Raw genomic sequence first — 23,131 nt, 5'->3', positions numbered from 1 at the left:
CCAGTCTGCTTTGAAATCTTTGTCTGGGAGAGACCTTGCTGATGCAGTATAACTACCTTGGGTCTTGTTGCTGTGCTCAGTCTTGCCATGGTGTATGACTTGTGACATGAAACTGTCTTCCACAACCTCACCTTGGTAGCAGAGTTTGGCTGTTCCTCACCCAGTTTTAAGCCTCCTACACAGCTGTTTCTGTTTCAGTTAATGACTGTGTTTCAACCTACATGTGAAACCGATGATCATTAGCACCTGTTTGGTATAATTGGTTGATCATATACCTGACTATAATCCTACAAAATCCCTGAGTTTGTGCCAGTGTAAATTGATAAAAATAGACAATTATTGCCTTCATATGTGCCTTCATATTTCATGTAAATAGTCACCTCTCTCAGTACTGATGGGAAACATGATGATGTGTTGAGGACAGCTCCAGCTCACTGACTCTGTGTGTTTGCATATGTGTCCTGCCTCTCTGCTCCCAGCCGTTAAGAGGCCAGTGTTGATCAGTGGCTGTCCGTCATATGAAAGCCTCTCACCTCTCTGACTCTGACACATATCACCAAACACTTTCTCAGTTCAACCACTTCATGTGATAACTGCTTAAAGTTTCAAAAATATATTGGAGATTGTGTTATTTAAGCTTTTCTTTGTGAAATATCAAACATATCCCGAAAACTGTTTCACTGACAAAATGTTTAACAGAAGAACATTTTAGTTTCAAGTGTCAAGACACTGTGACTCTCAGCTAAAATATTACAATAATGTCTATAGTTTTGAATTAAATCAAAAGAAACAGAAATTGAGTTATTAACAGAGTCAAATGTTCTTACAGTTAACATCCAGTCTGGTTCCTCCACCAAACGTGTTCCACAGTGACACAAACTCATTGAGCCGCCGTACAAAAACCTCTCAAACAAACAAAGTCACCAAAATTATTCTGATTTAATATTTTGTCTGCTTGTTTAAAAAAGTACAATAACACAACACAACAATTTTAGATTCCTAATTTTCCCATATTTATTCATTTTAAAGTAAAATCAAAATATTTCAGCAATTCATTAAAATACTAGAAAAGACAATCACAGTAAAAGTTACTCAAAGACATAAAAACTAAAGTGCATGGAAATAAGTATTAACACATCCTGATCAATACTCTGATCAGCTGATTGATCCATTGATAAACAGCATGATCAGAGTGATCCAAGTCCCTGCTGGAGTCAGTCAGAGCATTTCCATAGAGAGCCACTTTGCATCAGCAGCACCATGCTCCAGTGCTCTGGGAGAGTTTATAGTCCTGAGAGTTGAAGACTGGATGACTGACAGCTGTCCTTCATGACAACAGAAGACACAGAAATCCTCCTCATCAGAAACATGACTTTGGTCTCCGTCCTCATCTGGACTCTCCTCTGCTGCTGCTTCACAGGTAAAGTCCAGAGAATCAAACTCCTCTCCTCTATCAACATCCGTCCCTCTGAAATGAAGCAGACAAAACCATGACGCTGCTTTATGTTTCTGTCTCTGTGTCCTCAGAGTCCAGAGGACAGGTCACAGTGACTCAGTCTGGAGCAGTGAGCTCTGCTCTGGGAGGCTCCGTCACCATCAGCTGTAGAACCAGTCAGGCTGTTTATGTTTCTAGCAACAAACATCGTTTAGCCTGGTACCAACAGAGAGATGGAGAAAAACCTAAACTCCTTATTTACTTTGCTTCCACTCGAGCATCAGGGATTCCAGGTCGTTTTACAGGCAGTGGATCAAACTCTGACTTCACTCTGACCATCAGTGGAGTCCAGACTGAAGATGCAGCAGTTTACTACTGTCAGAGTTATCATGTTATCAACAGTCAAGCTGTGTTCACACAGTGAAAAAGCATCGTACAAAAACCTCCCTCAGTCAGACTGAACAGAAACTGAACTGACTGCTGCAGCTGGAAGCTACTGCAGAGACTGATACAGTTCACTGAGGACACACACACACACTTGTACTTCTATCTTTGCGAGGACACTAATTGATATATTAATTGATACTGTATTCCCTAACCCTAACCATCAGAACTAACCCTAAAACCCTAAATCTGTGTATAAACACACACACACACACACACAGACACACACACACACACAGACACACACACACACACACACACACACACGAACATTAGTATAGTCTCATGATACAAGTAGATATATACTGATTCAAATATAATCATAAATATTAATTGGACCTCTATGATTTTTTCACACTACTCTGACTCCTGCTTTTATGATTTAGGAAATATATCAACATCCCAGGTATCAATCATTTCACATCATCATAATAATATCACCTGTATGATGATGACTTCCTACTATACACCAGAAAATCTTCAATTCCCTTCCTTAAGTTTTTTATAAGATCAGAAGTTAAAACAGGATTTATGGATTCTCTCTCTTTTCTTAAATGTGCAATGAATCTTTCTTCAGAATCTAATTTCAATAAAGTCAGATAACCTACTTAAGACTCAGGTATATTCCACATGTAAAATCAATGTATTGTAATGTTTTCCTGCCTTTCTATCAATTCCTTCTTAGTTTTTTTCACATTGTCATTCCACTATCAGAGTCGTTGTGTGATGGAAATCTGAAAATGAACAGTTGATGAAATGATCAAGTTGTCTTTGTATATTTTAATAAGAGCTTTGCAAAGGATCAGTGTACAGTCACACAGAGTGCAACTGCAGACTGATATCAAACCAAGAGTGTACGTGAACTTTCTAGAAAAAAAGAAAGGAGGAGGCAGGGTCGGGATGTGTGTGTGTCTAACTGCCAAGAAGAAGCAGGTGTATGTTCGAGGATAAACTGCTCCCTAGTTTGTACCGGACAGTACCAGATAAGGAGCATACATGTGGCAACAGATTCACATTCATGGACACACAAAGCCAGGTCACACAAAGTTCACACCGGGTTATACAAAGTGCAGAATATGATTTTTCTATTACATTTGATTTTATTCAATTTTAATGGAAACAAGAAAACACCTGCTTTTAATAAGAAACATTTGGTGCATCTGGGGCCTTTCACGTAACTCATTGCACATTCCCTATTGTCTGAAAGAACAGAAAACAAACTTGGTAAGATACTGAAAATCAGGGCTGGACTGGTCTTCTGGCAGACCGGGCGCTTTGCTTGTGGGCCGACCCATTAGTTTTGTCTTATTTGAGACTGGACTGGGCCAATCACATCTTTTAATCCCTTGGCCTTCAGGTCCAGTGCCTTCATATTTCATGTAAATAGTCACCTCTCTCAGTACTGATGGGAAACATCATGATGTGTTGAGGACAGCTCCAGCTCACTGACTCTGTGTGTTTGCATATGTGTCCTGCCTCTCTGCTCCCAGCCGTTAAGAGGCCAGTGTTGATCAGTGGCTGTCCAGGCCTTTCAGAGCCACTGACACGCCGGCAGCACAATGATGATGTCTCTGACTCTACTGCTGGCCACCCTGGGGCTCCTTGTTCAGGGTGAGACTCTCTTGTGAAAACTTTGATTCAGGATGCAACCAGGTTCACCACAATGATGTTCTGCTGTGATGGAGAAACACTGAGACAAGCAGCATTGACCTTCTTCCATCTGTTCTCCATGTTAAAGAAATGATCCTCTTCTGTTTGGATGTTGATCATCTTTCTCCAAGCTGGATTTGTCTCAATAACCCTTCTCCTCTTCTTCATGTTTTCCAGGTTCATCAGCAGAAATCATCCTGACTCAGTCTCCTGGATCTCAGTCTGTTGTTCCAGGACAGACTGTCTCTATCAGATGTAAAGCCAGTAGACTTATAGGTGATGACATTAACTGGTACCGTCAGAAACCTGGAGAAGATCCTAAACTCCTGATTTATGATACAACATATCTTCAGTCTGGAGTTTCAGATCGTTTTAGTGCAACAGCAGATCAGACTGACTTCACTCTGACCATCAGTGGAGTTCAGAATGAAGATGCAGGAGTTTATTATTGTCAGCAGCATAACAGCTTCCCGCTCACACAGTGATACAACGTCGTACAAAAACCTCCCTCAGCTGCAGAGGAACTGATCTGACTCACAGCTGCACTGACACTAAGACACAAGTCACTTTGAACTTTTTAACTCTCAATATACTGTATTCAATCAAAAAGGTTTTACTGTTAATTCTTCCATTAACATTGACTTTGGACCATTCTGCTGATCAAAGCTAACCTTAGTTTAAGTTTGATAATGTGAAAACCAACAGAGTTTTCTCATAACATTTCCTCATAAACTAAAAATATATTCATTGAGTAAATAAATTGGAAACCTTCATTAAGATATAATTTCCTTCGTATAAAGTTACTTATTATTCCTCTGTGACATATTTTGGTCAATTTGTATGTTTCATGTTCCAAAAAACAAAAGTATTTTATCATTGAAATAGAAAAAGATTCATGGAGAATTTAATTCAGTAACACTTTAATTCTTCATTCTTCCAAGATTAGAAGGAGAGATTCCATCCACTTTATATCTCTACATGCTGAGGACATGTTGCTTCTTGTTTCACAATCATGACATTTTCTTTTTTGAGTTTCTTTGTTCTATTTAAAGGATTTTTGAATTCTCTAGAAAAAGCTACGAGTAAAACAATGTGAGAGTTCTCACTATGACACACTTCAGTAACAAGAGATGACTGGATGATTCTTCATTGAAATGTTCCTTCAATGGTTTTAGTTACAAATGTTAATACTGAAGAAAAAACTGCCATGAATATAGAAGAGACACTTTACACTCATGAATAAGTCCTTATTGATTCTGATTGATTATTGATCACAAATTATGGACTGCAACTTCCATCACTGGCTTGTACCAGTTAAAGAATAATGAGGAGTTGTGAGCTAATGTACACAATGAATAAACAGTAAGTATGAATATGTATTATGTAATGTTATATATTCTGTATGATGTCATCATGGAGAAATTACAATGTTTTTGTCGCCTGAATTTTTCTGTGGATTTAAAAAAGTCACAATGACACAAAAATGATTTGATGAACAGATTTTTATTTTCTAAAAACACAGAAACAATGTGGAAACACTGTGAGAAGGTCGTAAATATTGTTACTGAAATGTGAAATAAAAGAGAGAGAGACAGTGCGACAGAGAAGAGAGTAAAACCAGTAGCAGAGTCCCAGTGAGTCAGGTCAGGACTGGGAACACTGGTCTCTCCTCAGTGTCTCTGAGAGCGGAGTCTGGGAGCCCTGGGTGGCCTCACAGCTCACAGAGCCCAGCTTGCTCCACTGGTCTGCAGGGAGCCTCAGGGTGCTGCTCCAGCTGTAGAGGCCGTCCTTCTCCAGCACCCCGGGGCTCCTGCTCTCCTCCCAGCTGCTGCTGCTGCTGCTGCCCTCCACCTTCCAGGCCAGACTCCAGTCTGAGGGGAAGCCCTTGTTGGCCAGGCACAGGACTGTGACCTTCTCCTGCTGCAGCTCCTCACTGGAGGGGGGCAGCACCGTCAGGGTGGGACGGGCGTCACCTAGGAGACAACAATCAGCAAATGTCAATCAAACAGCAGTCACCTGGACACCTTTACTGTGTGACAGTTGATTTCCTCCTTTAAGGAGTTTCTGTCAGATGGTTTTTCTGCTCCACCAGTCACTCACTCACATTGTTTCACTTCCCTTTAAGAAGCCTCTCATGCACATCAGCACAGAGACAATCATCATACAGTTTGACCTGAAATATATCAAACTACACTGGAAACACCAGAAGGACATTTCGCACATTTGTTTTTCAACTTTTTCATAAAGATAATGAAAAATGTTCTAATTCAAAACTTTTCAGAGGAAACAAGCAAATACATAAAATAATCTGACAACCATCAAATGTTCCTCATGTTGAATTCAGTCATCGTTTCAAAAAGGTTTGAAGTTATTTCAAACTACATTGGACACAGAGTATGACAGCATGAAGCAATGTCAGATTTTACATAATATGCAGCATGACAACATTTTTCAATACTCATCTAAATGAGGTGAATTTTAATTCATTAAATTTCTTTTAAGTTTTAAATGAATAATTCAATTTTAGAAAACATATTTAATAATAATCAAACTTTGATCTTTTCAACAGTTGAACTTCAATTTCAGCATGACAGGAATGTGTAAAGAAAAGTTCAGTAAAGCTGCTCTGAGTTCACCTCCATGATGAAGGAGGAGAAATAAAAACATTAATACTCAAAGTCTGATGAATAAACACCATCATTTTATCTGCTGCAAATATTTAGAAACTGAATTTACAACATTACGTTACATTAATGTTTCTTTAGTATTTGTGTAAAAACTTACTTCCAACATCCAGTCTGGTTCCTCCACCAAAAGTCCACCACAGTGATACAAAGTCATTGAGCCGTCGTACAAAAACCTCTCACTGTAGAGAGACACGGCTCTCTGACTCTGAAACAAACAAACTCACCAGAATGAATATTTTTAAATATTTTTTCAGCAGGTGTGAGAAATGTCAACCACAGAACAATATTTATAAAATTGTCAATATTCTATATTTATTCATTTTGTATAAAAATCTATATCTTGCAGCTGTTTAATAAAATATAAGAAAATCACATCAGAATGAAAGTGATTCAAACACATGGATGCTAAACTACATGGAAATAAGTATTAACACATCCTGATCAATACTCTGATCAGCTGATTGATCCATCGATAAACAGCATGATCAGAGTGATCCAAGTCCCTGCTGGAGTCAGTCAGAGCATTTCCATAGAGAGCCACTTTGCATCAGCAGCACCATGCTCCAGTGCTCTGGGAGAGTTTATAGTCCTGAGAGTTGAAGACTGGATGACTGACAGCTGTCCTTCATGACAACAGAAGACACAGAAATCCTCCTCATCAGAAACATGACTTTGGTCTCCGTCCTCATCTGGACTCTCCTCTGCTGCTGCTTCACAGGTAAAGTCCAGAGAATCAAACTCCTCTCCTCCATCAACATCCGTCCCTCTGAAATGAAGCCGACAAAACCATGACGCTGCTTTATGTTTCTGTCTCTGTGTCCTCAGAGTCCAGAGGACAGGTCACAGTGACTCAGCCTGGAGCAGTGAGATCTGCTCTGGGAGGCTCCGTCACCATCAGCTGTAGGACCAGTCAGGCTGTTTATAACTCAAACTACTTAGCCTGGTACCAACAGAGATATGGAGAAAAACCTAAACTCCTTATTTACTATGCTACCACTCGAGCATCAGGGATTCCAGCTCGTTTTACAGGCAGTGGAAGAAACTCTGATTTCACTCTGACCATCAGTGGAGTCCAGACTGAAGATGCAGCAGTTTACTACTGTCAGAGTGAACATTACATCAACAGTCTGTGGGTGTTAACACAGTGAAAAAGCGTCGTACAAAAACCTCCCTCAATAAACTGAACAGAAACTGAACTGAAACAGTTCACTGAGGACACACACACACACACACACACACACACACACACACACACACACTTGTACTTCTATCTTTGCGAGGACACTAATTGATATAATGCATTCCCTAACCCTAACCATCAGAAATAACCCTAAAACTGAGTCAACATTTACCTTCAACTGTATTAATCTGTGTATAAAGTTTCACTAGACATCCGTATCTTTTTGATCCATGATGTATCTAATTATACGCTGGTCCCCTGGTCTCTTCCATCATGATCTATACCAAACACTCAAGACCATTCACATTCTACAATTCATCACAACATCATCTGCTTCCCAACTCCCAGCCTCAAACCTGATCAGTAATCAAAGCAGGTCGTCTGGATACACTCACTGTTTTATATGGACAACATAGTTTAAACAGTTTGAAATGAAGATGTTAAAATGTCATTCCTCTGACTATTTCTGACACTTCTTCTCCACATTGCTTTGAACAAAGAAAAATTCCATGACAAATGGACAAACTCAGTCTGCTGAGGAAGATCATGTCATTTAATGTGTTGTTCAAGTGCAACATGAAGACCTTCAGAAAACTCATGTTGCTGCTCACAGCTGTTGCTACATGAACTTGAGACAAAAAAATCTGTCCAGCTGTGACTGAGGATGACTTCCATGTGTTGTAGAGAAAAAGTCCAGGTCTGGGCCAGAGTTTCAGTCTAGACCTCTTCACAAACACTTTCTACAAAACTGCACTTTTACTGGAGGCAAAAAAGAAGAAGTCACTGGATATGATCAGAGTCCAATCCAATAGAATTTATTCTTTCACAAGAACAAAAGTGAAATCAGATCCAGATGTGAACTGAAGACAGAGAGCCTGTGCATCATCATATATAGTTCCTTTTTACCTATCAACGCCTTGGGAACAATGGTGTTCAGGACGTGTGGACCCTCCCCAAACCAGGCATGCCAGGGCAAAGTAGTAGTGCCAGGTGTCCAGAAGCCTCCTATCAATCCCCAACCTAGGTCTCCTGTCTATCCTCAAAGTCTCCTGTCTACCCTAAAGCTAAGGCTCCTATCTATCCTCAACCTGGGCCTCACTACGGCTGCTACTCCAACACCATTGCTCTCAGGGCCCTTCAGACCATTTCTTTTATTTTAATCCCTCCAGGTTCTATAACAATCCTACTTCAGCAAAGGCTGGTTCACATACAAACCTGACCTCAGTTGGAAATATAGCTATTTCATTGGATTAATGTCAGTTTAACATTCAGTATATTTATAATGCATAGTATATTTTAGTGAAAACTTCTGTCTCAGAGGTTGGTGGAGTATTTAAAAACTGCACTCACGTACAAGTACTGTTACTTTGTAAAAACAAGCACTCAGGTAAAAGTAGAGATCAGAGTAACTACTTGAGTTTGAGAACAAAAGTAATGACTGAAGAAACAACTTCAGCATCAAGCAGTTTAATAAGAAAACATACCAGCACACCACCGTCTTTAGCTTTTCTTCTCTTTGATGTGGATATGACTGACATCAGCTCTCCCAGGTCCCCGCCTTAGCCTGCCTGTGTGGCAAAGAGACTGAACCCAATGCCAATGACACCCACATTTTCAGTGGGTGTTGGACTCCGTCAAGGCTGATCTTTGTTACCGACGCTGTTCGTGACAGTGGACAGGATCTCAAGACACAGCAGGAGTGATGAGAGTGTCCGGTTTGGGAACCTCAGAATTGCATCTCTTCTCTTTGCAGATGATGTGGTTCTGTTTGCTTCATGAGACGGTGACCTTCAGCACTCGGGCAGATTGCAGGCGAGTGTGAAGAAGCCGAGATTAAAGTCAGCACCTTCAAGTCTGAGACCATGGTTCTCTGCTAGAAGACAGAATTGGGGGTTAGTAAAGGAGTTTAATCGGGGTCTTGTTCATGACTGATGGTGAAATGGAGCACAAGAACAGAGTCATGAGGGGTGTGGCCTAGTGGAGTCGCAGCAGACCTGGGATCAGCAGATCCTCAGCCTCTTACTGGAATGTGCATGAGTGCATGAAGCAGTAAGTGAAAGCAACATAATGAATGTGTTGGCTGCATTAAAACTACTCCAACATGTAACAGATCTGTGAGTCGTTACCACCCACTTCTACTCACCACCATGAAATGAATTCATATGCAGATGAGAATCTACAAAATATTGTGATACCATTATTTTCTCCTCTTTTAGCCCAGAATCTGATCAGGAACTAAAATAAGTTTCCTGGCAACTACCACCTAATTCAAAATAAACAGAGTTAAGATGTCCATCACACACACCTGTAATCTCAGCATAGTATTGGCTCTACTCTCTTTACAATGTACTGATCAGATCACTGTTCATACTTACACCATTACCATTATCATTTTTCCCTTTCACATGAATCATTTTACATGTAACACTGTGTCAGCAACAAACAACCAAGTCTCTGCTGGAGTCAGTCAGAGCATTTCCATAGAGAGCCACTTTGCATCAGCAGCACCATGCTCCAGTGCTCTGGGAGAGTTTATAGTCCTGAGAGTTGAAGACTGGATGACTGACAGCTGTCCTTCATGACAACAGAAGACACAGAAATCCTCCTCATCAGAAACATGACTTTGGTCTCCGTCCTCATCTGGACTCTCCTCTGCTGCTGCTTCACAGGTAAAGTCCAGAGAATCAAACTCCTCTCCTCCATCAACATCCGTCCCTCTGAAATGAAGCCGACAAAACCATGACGCTGCTTTATGTTTCTGTCTCTGTGTCCTCAGAGTCCAGAGGACAGGTCACAGTGACTCAGTCTGGAGCAGTGAGCTCTGCTCTGGGAGGCTCCGTCACCATCAGCTGTAGGACCAGTCAGGCTGTTTATAGCTCAAACTTTTTAGCCTGGTACCAACAGAGAGATGGAGAAAAACCTAAACTCCTTATTTACCGTGCTACCACTCGAGCATCAGGGATTCCAGGTCGTTTTACAGGCAGTGGATCAAACTCTGACTTCACTCTGACCATCAGTGGAGTCCAGACTGAAGATGCAGCAGTTTACTACTGTCAGAGTTATCATGAAATCAACAGTCAGCGGGTGTTCACACAATGAAAAAGCGTCGTACAAAAACCTCCCTCAGTCAGACTGAACAGAAACTGAACTGACTGCTGCAGCTGGAAGCTACTGCAGAGACTGATACAGTTCACTGAGGACACACACACAAAACCCCTTAACCTTACCCTAGCCTTCACAGATAAATGCCTGACGCCGACTTAATTCAAACAACAACCCTAAAACCAAGTCTTGCTCCTCAAAAAGCAGATTGAAGCTGAAGATCGGCCCAAATATCCTCACAAGTCTAACACGTCCTCACAACGTCTAAATGTCCTGAACTGCTTGTGGAGATTAAATATCCTTTTAGCTGAACAAAAACCTCCCTCAGCTGCAGAGGAACTGATCTGACTCACAGCTGCACTGACACTAAGACACAAGTCACTTTGATCCACTTTGAACTTTTTAACTCTCAATATACTGTATTTAATCCAAAAGGTTTGTCTGTTAATACTTCCATTAACATTGGCTTTGGACCATTCTGCTGATCAAAGCTAACCTTAGTTTTGTCAAGGGTATTGAGGAAAGTTGGACCCAAATCCAGCCAAAACATGGGAGACGGTGCCGGCAGGTTTATTTAACAAAGAACAACAGGTAACATGAGCAGACTTGGACAGACTGAGGACAACCAGACGTGAACAGACAACGTCAACAGACATGAACAGATCGTGGCTACGACAACAGCGAAAAACAACAGACGAACTGACACAGACAAAGGAGAGCACAAAGACTATATAGACACAGGAGGCAAAGGTGATTGCACACAGGTGAAACACATTAGGGCGGGGCAGACAATCACCACACAGACACAGGACCAAGACAGGAAGCAAAACACAGACACACAAGGAAACCTTATTACAAAATAAAACAGGAAGTGAGAAAAGTCCAAAATAAAACTAACAAAAAGTGTCTACGAGGGCAAAACATGACAAGTTAAAGTTTGATAATGTGAAAACCAACAGAGTTTTCTCATAACATTTCCTCTTAAACTTAAAATATATTCATTTGGTAAATTAATTGGAAAACTTTAATAAGATATAATTTTCTTCATATAAAGTCACTAATTATTCCTCTGTGACATATTTTAGTCAATTTGTATGTTTCATGTTCCAAAAAACAAAAGTATTTTATCATTGAAATAGAAAAAGATTCATGGAGAATTTAATTCAGTAACACTTTAATTCTTCATACTTCCAAGATTAGAAGGAGAGATTCCATCCACTTTATATCTCTACATGCTGAGGACATGTTGCTTCTTGTTTCACAATCATAACATTTTATTTTTTGAGTATCTTTGTTCTATTTAAAGGATTTTTGAATTCTCTAGAAAAAGCTACGAGTAAAACAATGTGAGAGTTCTCACTATGACACACTTCAGTAACAAGAGATGACTGGATGATTCTTCATTGAAATGTTCCTTCAATGGTTTTAGTTACAAATGTTGATACTGAAGAAAAATCTGCCATGAATATAGAAGAGACACTTTACACTCATGAATAAGTCATTATTGATTCTGATTGATTATTGATCACAAATTATGGACTGCAACTTCCATCACTGGCTTGTACCAGTTGGAGAATAATGAGGAGTTGTGACTGAGCTAATGTACACAATGAACAAACAGTAAGTATGAATATGTATTATGTAATGTTATATATTCTGTATGATGTCATCATGGAGAAATTACAATGTTTTTGTCGCCTCAATTTTTCTGTGGATTTAAAAAAGTCACAATGACACAAAAATGATTTGATGAACAGATTTTTATTTTCTAGAAACACAGAAACAATGTGGAAACACTGTGAAAAGGTCGTAAATATTGTTACTGAAATGTGAAATAAAAGAGAGAGAGACAGTGCGACAGAGAAGAGAGTAAAACCAGTAGCAGAGTCCCAGTGAGTCAGGTCAGGACTGGGAACACTGGTCTCTCCTCAGTGTCTCTGAGAGCGGAGTCTGGGAGCCCTGGGTGGCCTCACAGGTCACAGAGCCCAGCTTGCTCCACTGGTCTGCAGGGAGCCTCAGGGTGCTGCTCCAGCTGTAGAGGCCGTCCTTCTCCAGCACCCCGGGGCTCCTGCTCTCCTCCCAGCTGCTGCTGATGCTGCTGCCCTCCACCTTCCAGGCCAGACTCCAGTCTGAGGGGAAGCCCTTGTTGGCCAGGCACAGGACTGTGACCTTCTCCTGCTGCAGCTCCTCACTGGAGGGGGGCAGCACCGTCAGGGTGGGACGGGCGTCACCTAGGAGACAACAATCAGCAGCTGTCAATCAAACAGCAGACACCTGGACACCTTTACTGTGTGACAGTTGATTTTCTCCTTTAAGGAGTTTCTGTCAGATGGTTTTTCTGCTCCACCAGTCACTCACTCACATTGTTTCACTTCCCTTTAAGAAGCCTCTCATGCACATCAGCACAGAGACAATCATCATACAGTTTGACCTGAAATACATCAAACTACACTGGAAACACCAGGAGAAGATTTGGCACAATTCTTTTTAACTTTTTCAAAAAAATGATCAAAAAATGTTCTAATCAAAAACTTCACTTTTCAGAGGAAAAAAGCAAATACATAAAATAATCTGACAACCATCAAATGTTCCTCATGTTGAATTCAGTCATCGTTTAAAAACGTTTTGAAGTAATTTCAAACTACATTGGACACAGAGTATGACAGCATGAAGCAATGTCAGATTTTACATAATGTGCAGCATGACAACATTTTTCAATACTCATCTAAATGAGGTGAATTGTAATTCATTAAATGTCTTTCAAGTTTTAAATGTATAAATACATATTAGAAAACATATTTAAAAATAATTAAAGTTTGATCTTTTCAACAGTTGAACTTCAATTTCAGCATGACAGGAATGTGTAAAGAAAGGTTCAGTAAAGCTGCTCTGAGTTCACCTCCATGATGAAGGAGGAGAAATAAAAACATTAATACTCAAAGTCTGATGAATAAACACCATCATTTTATCTGCTGCAAATATTAAGAAACTGAATTTACAACATTATGTTACATTAATGTTTCTTTAGTATTTGTGTAAAAACTTACTTCCAACATCCAGTCTGGTTCCTCCACCAAAAGTCCACCACAGTGATACAAAGTCATTGAGCCGTCGTACAAAAACCTCTCACTGTAGAGAGACACGGCTCTCTGACTCTGAAACAAACAAACTCACCAGAATCAGTCTGTTAGTAATATTTTTTCAGCAGGTGTGAGAAATGACAACCACAGAACAATATTTATAAAATTAACAATATTCTACATTTATTCATTTTACAGAAAAATCAAGCTTTTGCTTCAATTTTAATATATATAATATATATGTAAGAAAACAAAATCAGAAAAAAAGTTACTCAGACATGAAACCTAAACCACATGGAAATAAGTATTAATACATCCTGATCAATACTCTGATCAACTGATTGATCCATTGATAAACAGCATGATCAGAGTGATCCAAGTCCCTGCTGGAGCCAGTCAGAGCATTTCCATAGAGAGCCACTTTGCATCAGCAGCACCATGCTCCAGTGCTCTGGGAGAGTTTATAGTCCTGAGAGTTGAAGACTGGATGACTGACAGCTGTCCTTCATGACAACAGAAGACACAGAAATCCTCCTCATCAGAAACATGACTTTGGTCTCCGTCCTCATCTGGACTCTCCTCTGCTGCTGCTTCACAGGTAAAGTCCAGAGAATCAAACTCCTCTCCTCTATCAACATCCGTCCCTCTGAAATGAAGCCGACAAAACCATGACGCTGCTTTATGTTTCTGTCTCTGTGTCCTCAGAGTCCAGAGGACAGGTCACAGTGACTCAGCCTGGAGCAGTGAGCTCTGCTCTGGGAGGCTCCGTCACCATCAGCTGTAGAACCAGTCAGGCTGTTCATGTTTATAGCAACAAACATCGTTTATCCTGGTACCAACAGAGAGATGGAGAAAAACCTAAACTCCTTATTTACGATGCTTCCACTCGAGCATCAGGGATTCCAGGTCGTTTTACAGGCAGTGGATCAAACTCTGACTTCACTCTGACCATCAGTGGAGTCCAGACTGAAGATGCAGCAGTTTACTACTGTCAGAGTCTCCACTATATCAACAGTCAGTGGGTGTTCACACAGTGAAAAAGCGTCGTACAAAAACCTCCCTCAGTCAGACTGAACAGAAACTGAACTGACTGCTGCAGCTGGAAGCTACTGCAGAGACTGATACAGTTCACTGAGGACACACACACACACACACACACACACACACACACACACACACACACACACACACACACACACACACACACACACACACACACACACACGAACATTAGTATAGTCTCATGATACAAGTAGATATATACTGATTCAAATATAATCATAAATATTAATTGGACCTCTATGATTTTTTCACACTACTCTGACTCCTGCTTTTATGATTTAGGAAATTTATCAACATCCCAGGTATCAATCATCTCACATCATCATAACATCAGCCTGTATGATGATGACTTCCTACTATACACCAGAAAATCTTCAATTCCCTTCCTTAAGTTTTTTATAAGATCAGAAGTTAAAACAGGATTTCTGGATTCTCTCTCTTTTCTTAAATGTGCAATGAATCTTTCTTCAGAATCTAATTTCAATAAAGTCAGATAACCTACTTAAGACTCAGGTATATTCCACATGTAAAATCAATGTATTGTAATGTTTTCCTGCCTTTCTATCAATTCCTTCTTAGTTTTTTTCACAGTTGTCATTCCACTATCAGAGTCGTTGTGTGATGGAAATCTGAAAATGAACAGTTGATGAAATGATCAAGTTGTCTTTGTATATTTTAATAAGAGCTTTGCAAAGGATCAGTGTACAGTCACACAGAGTGCAACTGCAGACTGATATCAAACCAAGAGTGTACGTGAACTTTCTAGAAAAAAAGAAAGGAGGAGGCAGGGTCGGGATGTGTGTGTGTCTAACTGCCAAGAAGAAGCAGGTGTATGTTCGAGGATAAACTGCTCCCTAGTTTGTACCGGACAGTACCAGATAAGGAGCATACATGTGGCAACAGATTCACATTCATGGACACACAAAGCCAGGTCACACAAAGTTCACACCGGGTTATACAAAGTGCAGAATATGATTTTTCTATTACATTTGATTTTATTCAATTTTAATGGAAACAAGAAAACACCTGCTTTTAAGAAGAAACATTTGGTGCATCTGGGGCCTTTCACGTAACTCATTGCACATTCCCTATTGTCTGAAAGAACAGAAAACAAACTTGGTAAGATACTGAAAATCAGGGCTGGACTGGTCTTCTGGCAGACCGGGCGCTTTGCTTGTGGGCCGACCCATTAGTTTTGTCTTATTTGAGACTGGACTGGGCCAATCACATCTTTTAATCCCTTGGCCTTCAGGTCCAGTGCCTTCATATTTCATGTAAATATTCACCTCTCTCAGTACTGATGGGAAACATCATGATGTGTTGAGGACAGCTCCAGCTCACTGACTCTGTGTGTTTGCATATGTGTCCTGCCTCTCTGCTCCCAGCCGTTAAGAGGCCAGTGTTGATCAGTGGCTGTCCAGGCCTTTCAGAGCCACCGACACGCCGGCAGCACAATGATGATGTCTCTGACTCTACTGCTGGCCACCCTGGGGCTCCTTGTTCAGGGTGAGACTCTCTTGTGAAAACTTTGCTTCAGGATGCAACCAGGTTCACCACAATGATGTTCTGCTGTGATGGAGAAACACTGAGACAAGCAGCATTGACCTTCTTCCATCTGTTCTCCATGTTAAAGAAATGATCCTCTTCTGTTTGGATGTTGATCATCTTTCTCCAAGCTGGATTTGTCTCAATAACCCTTCTCCTCTTCTTCATGTTTTCCAGGTTCATCAGCAGAAATCATCCTGACTCAGTCTCCTGGATCTCAGTCTGTCGTTCCAGGACAGACTGTCTCTATCAGATGTAAAGTCAGTTCATATGTTGGTAACAACATCCAATGGTACCTTCAGAAACCTGGAGAAGCTCCTAAACTCCTGATTTATGATTCTGCAACACGTCACTCTGGAGTTTCAGATCGTTTTAGTGGACGTGGATCTGACCCTGACTACACTCTGACCATTAGTGGAGTTCAGAGTGGAGATTCAGGAGTTTATTACTGTCAGCAGGATTACAGCTTCCCATTCACACAGTGATACAACGTTGTACAAAAACCTCCCTCAGCTGCACAGGAAGTGATCTGACTCAACAACTGCACAAAAGTAAAACACTACACATTATCGCAATAACACAAAGTATGACAAAAAAAGTAAAACTAACTTGCAACACAATAACAGTGTGACAATAAGTAAGGATTATTGATGATATTTCTGTTAACACAGCTATTTAAACTGTTTATTTAAAGTCAGTTCTAATGACTATTTTATGTGGATGTGATCAAGTTTCCAAAAACAAGAGAGGGTCATTTAGATGGAGAAATATTTACTATATATATTTATGATGGTCTTGAATATTGTTTTAAAAGGTATGGAAAGTAATTGATACCAAGTGTTTAGTTAAATGAATGAGTTCCAAATCAAAGCATAACAATATCAATAGAGAGAAACCCATGAAGTTAAAAGTTTAGAAGTAATGATTCAACTGACACTCATTACATTGATAAAATGAAAAAGAATCTAAGAAAATACGTTAATGGTGACATGTATTTTATTTTTAGGATGAGTATGTTATATCATTATCATTATATTGAATGTATATACAGGTACATATTGAAAAATGTTAAATCACATTCATGATTTCTTATTTTCATATATTGGTCATTATTTTACATGTGATGTTTTATAAAACCCTTGTTTGAAAAGATTCACACTTCAATAGATTAATTGTCATTATTGTAAAGATTAGACTCATGAATTAAAACCTTTAAAAAGTCTTAAACATAGTACACTTTAAGATATAATAATTCATCAGGACATTTTCACATCTCAAAACCAGTGACCAATGAATAAAAAATGTTATTAAAAAAACAAAAAAGTGTAATATAAAACATAATATATGAAATATGAAAAAGTTAGTCACAAGTCTTGTTATTTTAGGTTTTTAAATGAATAATCAATGAAATAAATCAAACTTTGTTCTAAAAATGTGAGATAAGAAGCATGTGATATCACTGTATACTGACGATACTCAACAATTTATCTCTAATCCATAAAACACTATTCTGTATTGAATGTAAATAACATGTTAAAATCATTCAATAAAAATGGCCTCTCTTCATCCTTCCATTGACACTTTGTTTTTACCTGCTTTAGGAAACCACTGCTGAACACAGACACTGTCAGGTTAGACTCAAAGAGTTACTGCTTCAATTACAATACATGTAATATAATCCCAGGTTCATTAATGAAAGTGTTATCAGTAAAGACAACATCTGACTCTGAGATACAATCCTGCAGCTACAGAAATATGAAGAATGCATCTGTTGCTGGAATAAAATAATCAACAGAAAATATTTAATTTGAAGAAAATAATTTTATTGATGTAAAGCAACAACATCAGCAACATTAAAACTATGAAAACATCAGTATGAATTGAACAACGTTCAGGTGGTCAGATTATGGAAAGTGAGAGAGAGAGAGAGAGAGAGAGAGAGAGAGAGAGATAGAGAGAGAGAGAGAGACATTGTTGCAGACTGAGAGCAGTAGCAGAGTAAAACCAGTAGCAGAGTCCCAGTGAGTCAGGTCAGGACTGGGAACACTGGTCTCTCCTCAGTGTCTCTGAGAGCGGAGTCTGGGAGCCCTGGGTGGCCTCACAGGTCACAGAGCCCAGCTTGCTCCACTGGTCCGCAGGGAGCCTCAGGGTGCTGCTCCAGCTGTAGAGGCCGTCCTTCTCCAGCACCCCGGGGCTCCTGCTCTCCTCCCAGCTGCTGCTGCTGCTGCTGCCCTCCACCTTCCAGGCCAGACTCCAGTCTGAGGGGAAGCCCTTGTTGGCCAGGCACAGGACTGTGACCTTCTCCTGCTGCAGCTCCTCACTGGAGGGGGGCAGCACCGTCAGGGTGGGTGCAACTCGACCCACTGCAGAAAGAAATAGTAACAAAGTTTTTATGAAACTAAACTCCCTCCTGTGGACTGCAGCAGAGGAGGCAACTACTTCTGTTGGTCGTCCTCAGATTGGATGAAACTGCTCTTCAGATTTTCACTTCCCTCTCTGAGCCCAGTAACCATGGCAACAGACAGGCATCACTGCTAAACCGTAACAACAGACAGGTTTCAGTACAACGTCTGAAAGGTTTCTTTTTTAAAAGACAAAAGACTGGGATGGACTCTGTCTACTTTGTTCATTCAAAATTAATTTTGTCAACGACTGATTTACACATTGAAACTCATCAAATGAATCCTGCTCATACAGAATCATTTTAAATATAACAGTGATGTTTTTTTATTCCACACATTGTATAAAAAATGAAGTTCATTGAGAAGATCAAATAAAAACAATGTGAGAAATATTTGTCCCAGTACTTGGGCTGAAATTTAAAGACTAATAACAATATTTTCTCAATATGGAATACGTTTATTCCCAGCAAATATTTCTCCTGAAAACTGTTTCACTGACAAAATGTTTAACTGAAGAAGATTTTAGTTTCAAGTGTCAAGACATTGTGACGCAGTGAAAAATCACTGCAGTTAAATTAAATACCAAATCTCAGCTAAAGTATTACACTAATGTCTATAGTTATTAATTAAATCAATAGAAACAGAAATTGAGTTATTAAAAGAGACAAATGTTCTTACAGTTAACATCCAGTCTGGTTCCTCCACCAAACGTGTTCCACAGTGACACAAACTCATTGAGCCGCCGTACAAAAACCTCTCAAACAAACAAACTCACCAAAATTATTCTGATTTAATATTTTGTTGGCTTGTTTAAAAAAGGACAATAACACAACACAACAATTTTAGATTCCTAATTTTTCCATATTTATTAATTTTAAAGTAAAATCAATCTTTTTCAGCAATTCATTAAAATACAAGAAAAGACAATCAGAGTAAAAGTTACTCAAACACATGAAACCTAAACCACATGGAAATAAGTATTAACACATCCTGATCAATACTCTGATCAGCTGATTGATCCATTGATAAACAGCATGATCAGAGTGATCCAAGTCCCTGCTGGAGTCAGTCAGAGCATTTCCATAGAGAGCCACTTTGCATCAGCAGCACCATGCTCCAGTGCTCTGGGAGAGTTTATAGTCCTGAGAGTTGAAGACTGGATGACTGACAGCTGTCCTTCATGACAACAGAAGACACAGAAATCCTCCTCATCAGAAACATGACTTTGGTCTCCGTCCTCATCTGGACTCTCCTCTGCTGCTGCTTCACAGGTAAAGTCCAGAGAATCAAACTCCTCTCCTCCATCAACATCCGTCCCTCTGAAATGAAGCCGACAAAACCATGACGCTGCTTTATGTTTCTGTCTCTGTGTCCTCAGAGTCCAGAGGACAGGTCACAGTGACTCAGCCTGGAGCAGTGAGCTCTGCTCTGGGACGCTCCGTCACCATCAGCTGTAGAACCAGTCAGGCTGTTTATGTTTCTAGCAACAACCAGTATTTACACTGGTACCAACAGAGAGATGGAGAAAAACCTAAACTCCTTATTTACGCTGCTTCCACTCGAGCATCAGGGATTCCAGGTCGTTTTACAGGCAGTGGATCAAACTCTGACTTCACTCTGACCATCAGTGGAGTCCAGACTGAAGATGCAGCAGTTTACTACTGTCAGAGTTATCACTATATCAACAGTCTGTGGGTGTTCACACAGTGAAAAAGCGTCGTACAAAAACCTCCCTCAGTCAGACTGAACAGAAACTGAACTGACACAGTTCACTTAGGACACACACACACACACACACACACACACACGCACACACTTGTACTTCTATCTTTGCGAGGACACTAATTGATATAATGCATTCCCTAACCCTAACCATCAGAACTAACTATAAAACTGAGTCAACATTCAACTTCAACTGTATTAATCAGTTAACTGTTTGCTTCATGAGACGGTGACCTTCAGCACTCGGGCAGATTGCAGGCGAGTGTGAAGAAGCCGAGATTAAAGTCAGCACCTTCAAGTCTGAGACCATGGTTCTCTGCTAGAAGACCGGAGTGGGGGTTAGTAAAGGAGTTTAATCGGGGTCTTGTTCATGACTGATGGTGAAATGGAACGCAAGAACAGAGTCGTGAGGGGCGTGGCCTAGTGGAGTCGCAGCAGACCTGGGATCAGCAGATCCTCAGCCTCTTACTGGAATGTGCATGTGTGCATGAAGCAGTAAGTGAAAGCAACATAATGAATGATTTGGCTGCATTAAAACTACTCCAACATGTAACAGATCTGTAAGTCGTTACCACCCACTTCTACTCACCACCATGAAATGAATTTATCTGCAGATGAGAATCTACAAAATATTGTGATACCATTATTTTCTCCTCTTTTAGCCCAGAATCTGATCAGGAACTAAAGCAGGTTTTCTGGCAACTACCACCTAATTTAAAATTAACAGAGTTAAGATGTCCATCACACAAACCTGTAATCTCAGCATAGTATTGGCTCTACTCTCTTTACAATGTAATGATCGGATCACTGGTCATACTTGCAGCATTACCGTTGTCATTTTTTCCTTTCACATGAATCATTTTACATGTAATAATGTGTCAGCAACAAACAACCAAGTCCCTGCTGGAGCCAGTCAGAGCATTTCCATAGAGAGCCACTTTGCATCAGCAGCACCATGCTCCAGTGCTCTGGGAGAGTTTATAGTCCTGAGAGTTGAAGACTGGATGACTGACAGCTGTCCTTCATGACAACAGAAGACACAGAAATCCTCCTCATCAGAAACATGACTTTGGTCTCCGTCCTCATCTGGACTCTCCTCTGCTGCTGCTTCACAGGTAAAGTCCAGAGAATCAAACTCCTCTCCTCCATCAACATCCGTCCCTCTGAAATGAAGCCGACAAAACCATGACGCTGCTTTATGTTTCTGTCTCTGTGTCCTCAGAGTCCAGAGGACAGGTCACAGTGACTCAGTCTGGAGCAGTGAGCTCTGCTCTGGGAGGCTCCGTCACCATCAGCTGTAGGACCAGTCAGGCTGTTCATGTTTATAACAGCAACCATTTGTTATCCTGGTACCAACAGAGAGATGGAGAAAAACCTAAATTGCTTATTTACGATGCTTCCACTCGAGCATCAGGGATTCCAGGTCGTTTTACAGGTGGTGGATCAAACTCTGACTTCACTCTGACCATCAGTGGAGTCCAGACTGAAGATGCAGCAGTTTACTACTGTCAGAGTTATCACTATATCAACAGTCAGCTTGTGTTCACACAGTGAAAAAGCGTCGTACAAAAACCTCCCTCAGTCAGACTGAACAGAAACTGAACTGACTGCTGCAGCTGGAAGCTACTGCAGAGACTGATACAGTTCACTGAGGACACACACACACACACACACACACACACACACACACACACACACACACATTAGTATAGTCTCATGATACAAGTAGATATATACTGATTCAAATATAATCACAAGTATTAATCAGACCTGTATGATTTTTTCACACTACTCTGATCACTTTAATTGAAACTCTGCTTTTATGATTCGGGAAATTCATCATCATCCCAGGCATCAATCATTTCACATCATGAAATCAGCCTGTATGTGGATGAATTCCTACTATACACCTCAAAATCTTAATTTTCCTTCCTTATCTTTTTAATTAATAAGATTAGAAGTTTTCCTCAGGATTTCTAGATTCTCCCTCTTTCCTTAAATGTGCAGTGAATCTTTTTGGAATCCACATCTCAATAAATTGAGATAACCTGCTTAAAACTGAGGCATTTTCCAGATGTAAAAGAAATGTACTGAAATGTTTTCCTGTCTCTCTTTCAATTTCTTTGCTTTATTTCTGTTTAATTTTGCCACATCCATTCACTCCCATGACGTAGTACATCTCTCACAATATTCATAATCATTCACACAAAATCAAATGTAAATAAATTCTCAATCCAACTTTTAATGTTTCCAAAGGCATCTTCACATGTGAATAAAACAAATACTCCACCAACACTAACACTAGTAGCACTAAATGATTGTGGAAACATTTGACAGCAGTTTATGAAACAAACTGAGACACATTTTACAAAGAAAATGTAAGAGTGAGTAAAAACTGCTGCAGTCATGTGAACATGTTGATGCTTCACTTTGTTCATTTGACAGAGAAAATCCAAAAGAGCTGACAGTCTCTCCACTGCATCCACATGTTCTAACATCAGCACAGAGAAGGTCAGAGGTCACACATGAAGGACCCCATACAGAGATGTAATAGGACATATAGGTCACTATATCAAGAGGGATTTTGGATTATATGTCACCTATAGGAGAATATTTTATAATCACATATATACATCCTCTGGACATATGAAGAGATAAGCGTATAACGTGTATGAAATACCCACAGTGAATACTGTATTTGTACACATCTTTAAAACATGTGATGAATGTTAATATATTAACAATATATATTTAATTATTAATGCAAGTTTATTAAAGCAATACACATAAAAGTTATATTTGCTTATCTATGGTTTTCTAAT

The 23,131-nt window shown here is 40.0% G+C and overlaps 8 gene segments (V, D, J or C); 4 read left to right on the top strand and 4 right to left on the bottom strand.

The window, feature by feature from the left end:
• Positions 1-552, bottom strand: part of LOC130183904 (Ig kappa-b4 chain C region-like) — a 3,831-nt gene extending 3,279 nt beyond the window's left edge. Inside the window, 1 exon segment of the C gene segment in view lies at positions 534-552. Coding sequence covers positions 534-552 — 19 coding nt within the window.
• A 2,886-nt stretch (positions 553-3,438) lies between these two features.
• Positions 3,439-4,014, top strand: LOC130184063 (Ig kappa chain V region 3368-like). The segment is given in 2 exon segments: positions 3,439-3,490; positions 3,707-4,014. Coding segments are annotated over 2 exon segments (360 nt in total).
• A 1,007-nt stretch (positions 4,015-5,021) lies between these two features.
• LOC130183903 (Ig kappa-b4 chain C region-like) lies at positions 5,022-9,260 on the bottom strand. The segment is given in 3 exon segments: positions 5,022-5,502; positions 6,314-6,389; positions 9,243-9,260. Coding segments are annotated over 3 exon segments (423 nt in total).
• Positions 9,261-12,246: 2,986 nt separating this feature from the next.
• Positions 12,247-13,928, bottom strand: LOC130183902 (Ig kappa-b4 chain C region-like). The segment is given in 3 exon segments: positions 12,247-12,729; positions 13,546-13,621; positions 13,893-13,928. Coding segments are annotated over 3 exon segments (441 nt in total).
• On the top strand, positions 13,550-14,771 carry LOC130183797 (Ig kappa chain V region K16-167-like). The segment is given in 2 exon segments: positions 13,550-14,176; positions 14,284-14,771. Coding segments are annotated over 2 exon segments (423 nt in total).
• Positions 14,772-16,094: 1,323 nt separating this feature from the next.
• On the top strand, positions 16,095-16,670 carry LOC130184314 (Ig kappa chain V region 3368-like). The segment is given in 2 exon segments: positions 16,095-16,146; positions 16,363-16,670. Coding segments are annotated over 2 exon segments (360 nt in total).
• A 1,316-nt stretch (positions 16,671-17,986) lies between these two features.
• LOC130183901 (Ig kappa-b4 chain C region-like) lies at positions 17,987-20,619 on the bottom strand. The segment is given in 2 exon segments: positions 17,987-18,626; positions 20,544-20,619. Coding segments are annotated over 2 exon segments (486 nt in total).
• A 610-nt stretch (positions 20,620-21,229) lies between these two features.
• Positions 21,230-21,863, top strand: LOC130183322 (Ig kappa chain V region K-25-like). The segment is given in 2 exon segments: positions 21,230-21,424; positions 21,532-21,863. Coding segments are annotated over 2 exon segments (423 nt in total).
• The last annotated feature ends 1,268 nt before the right edge of the window (positions 21,864-23,131 follow it).

Source organism: Seriola aureovittata, chromosome 16 (assembly GCF_021018895.1).
Source record: "Seriola aureovittata isolate HTS-2021-v1 ecotype China chromosome 16, ASM2101889v1, whole genome shotgun sequence".
NCBI lineage: Eukaryota > Metazoa > Chordata > Actinopteri > Carangiformes > Carangidae > Seriola > Seriola aureovittata.
This window is presented reverse-complemented; position numbering and strand designations above follow the sequence as displayed.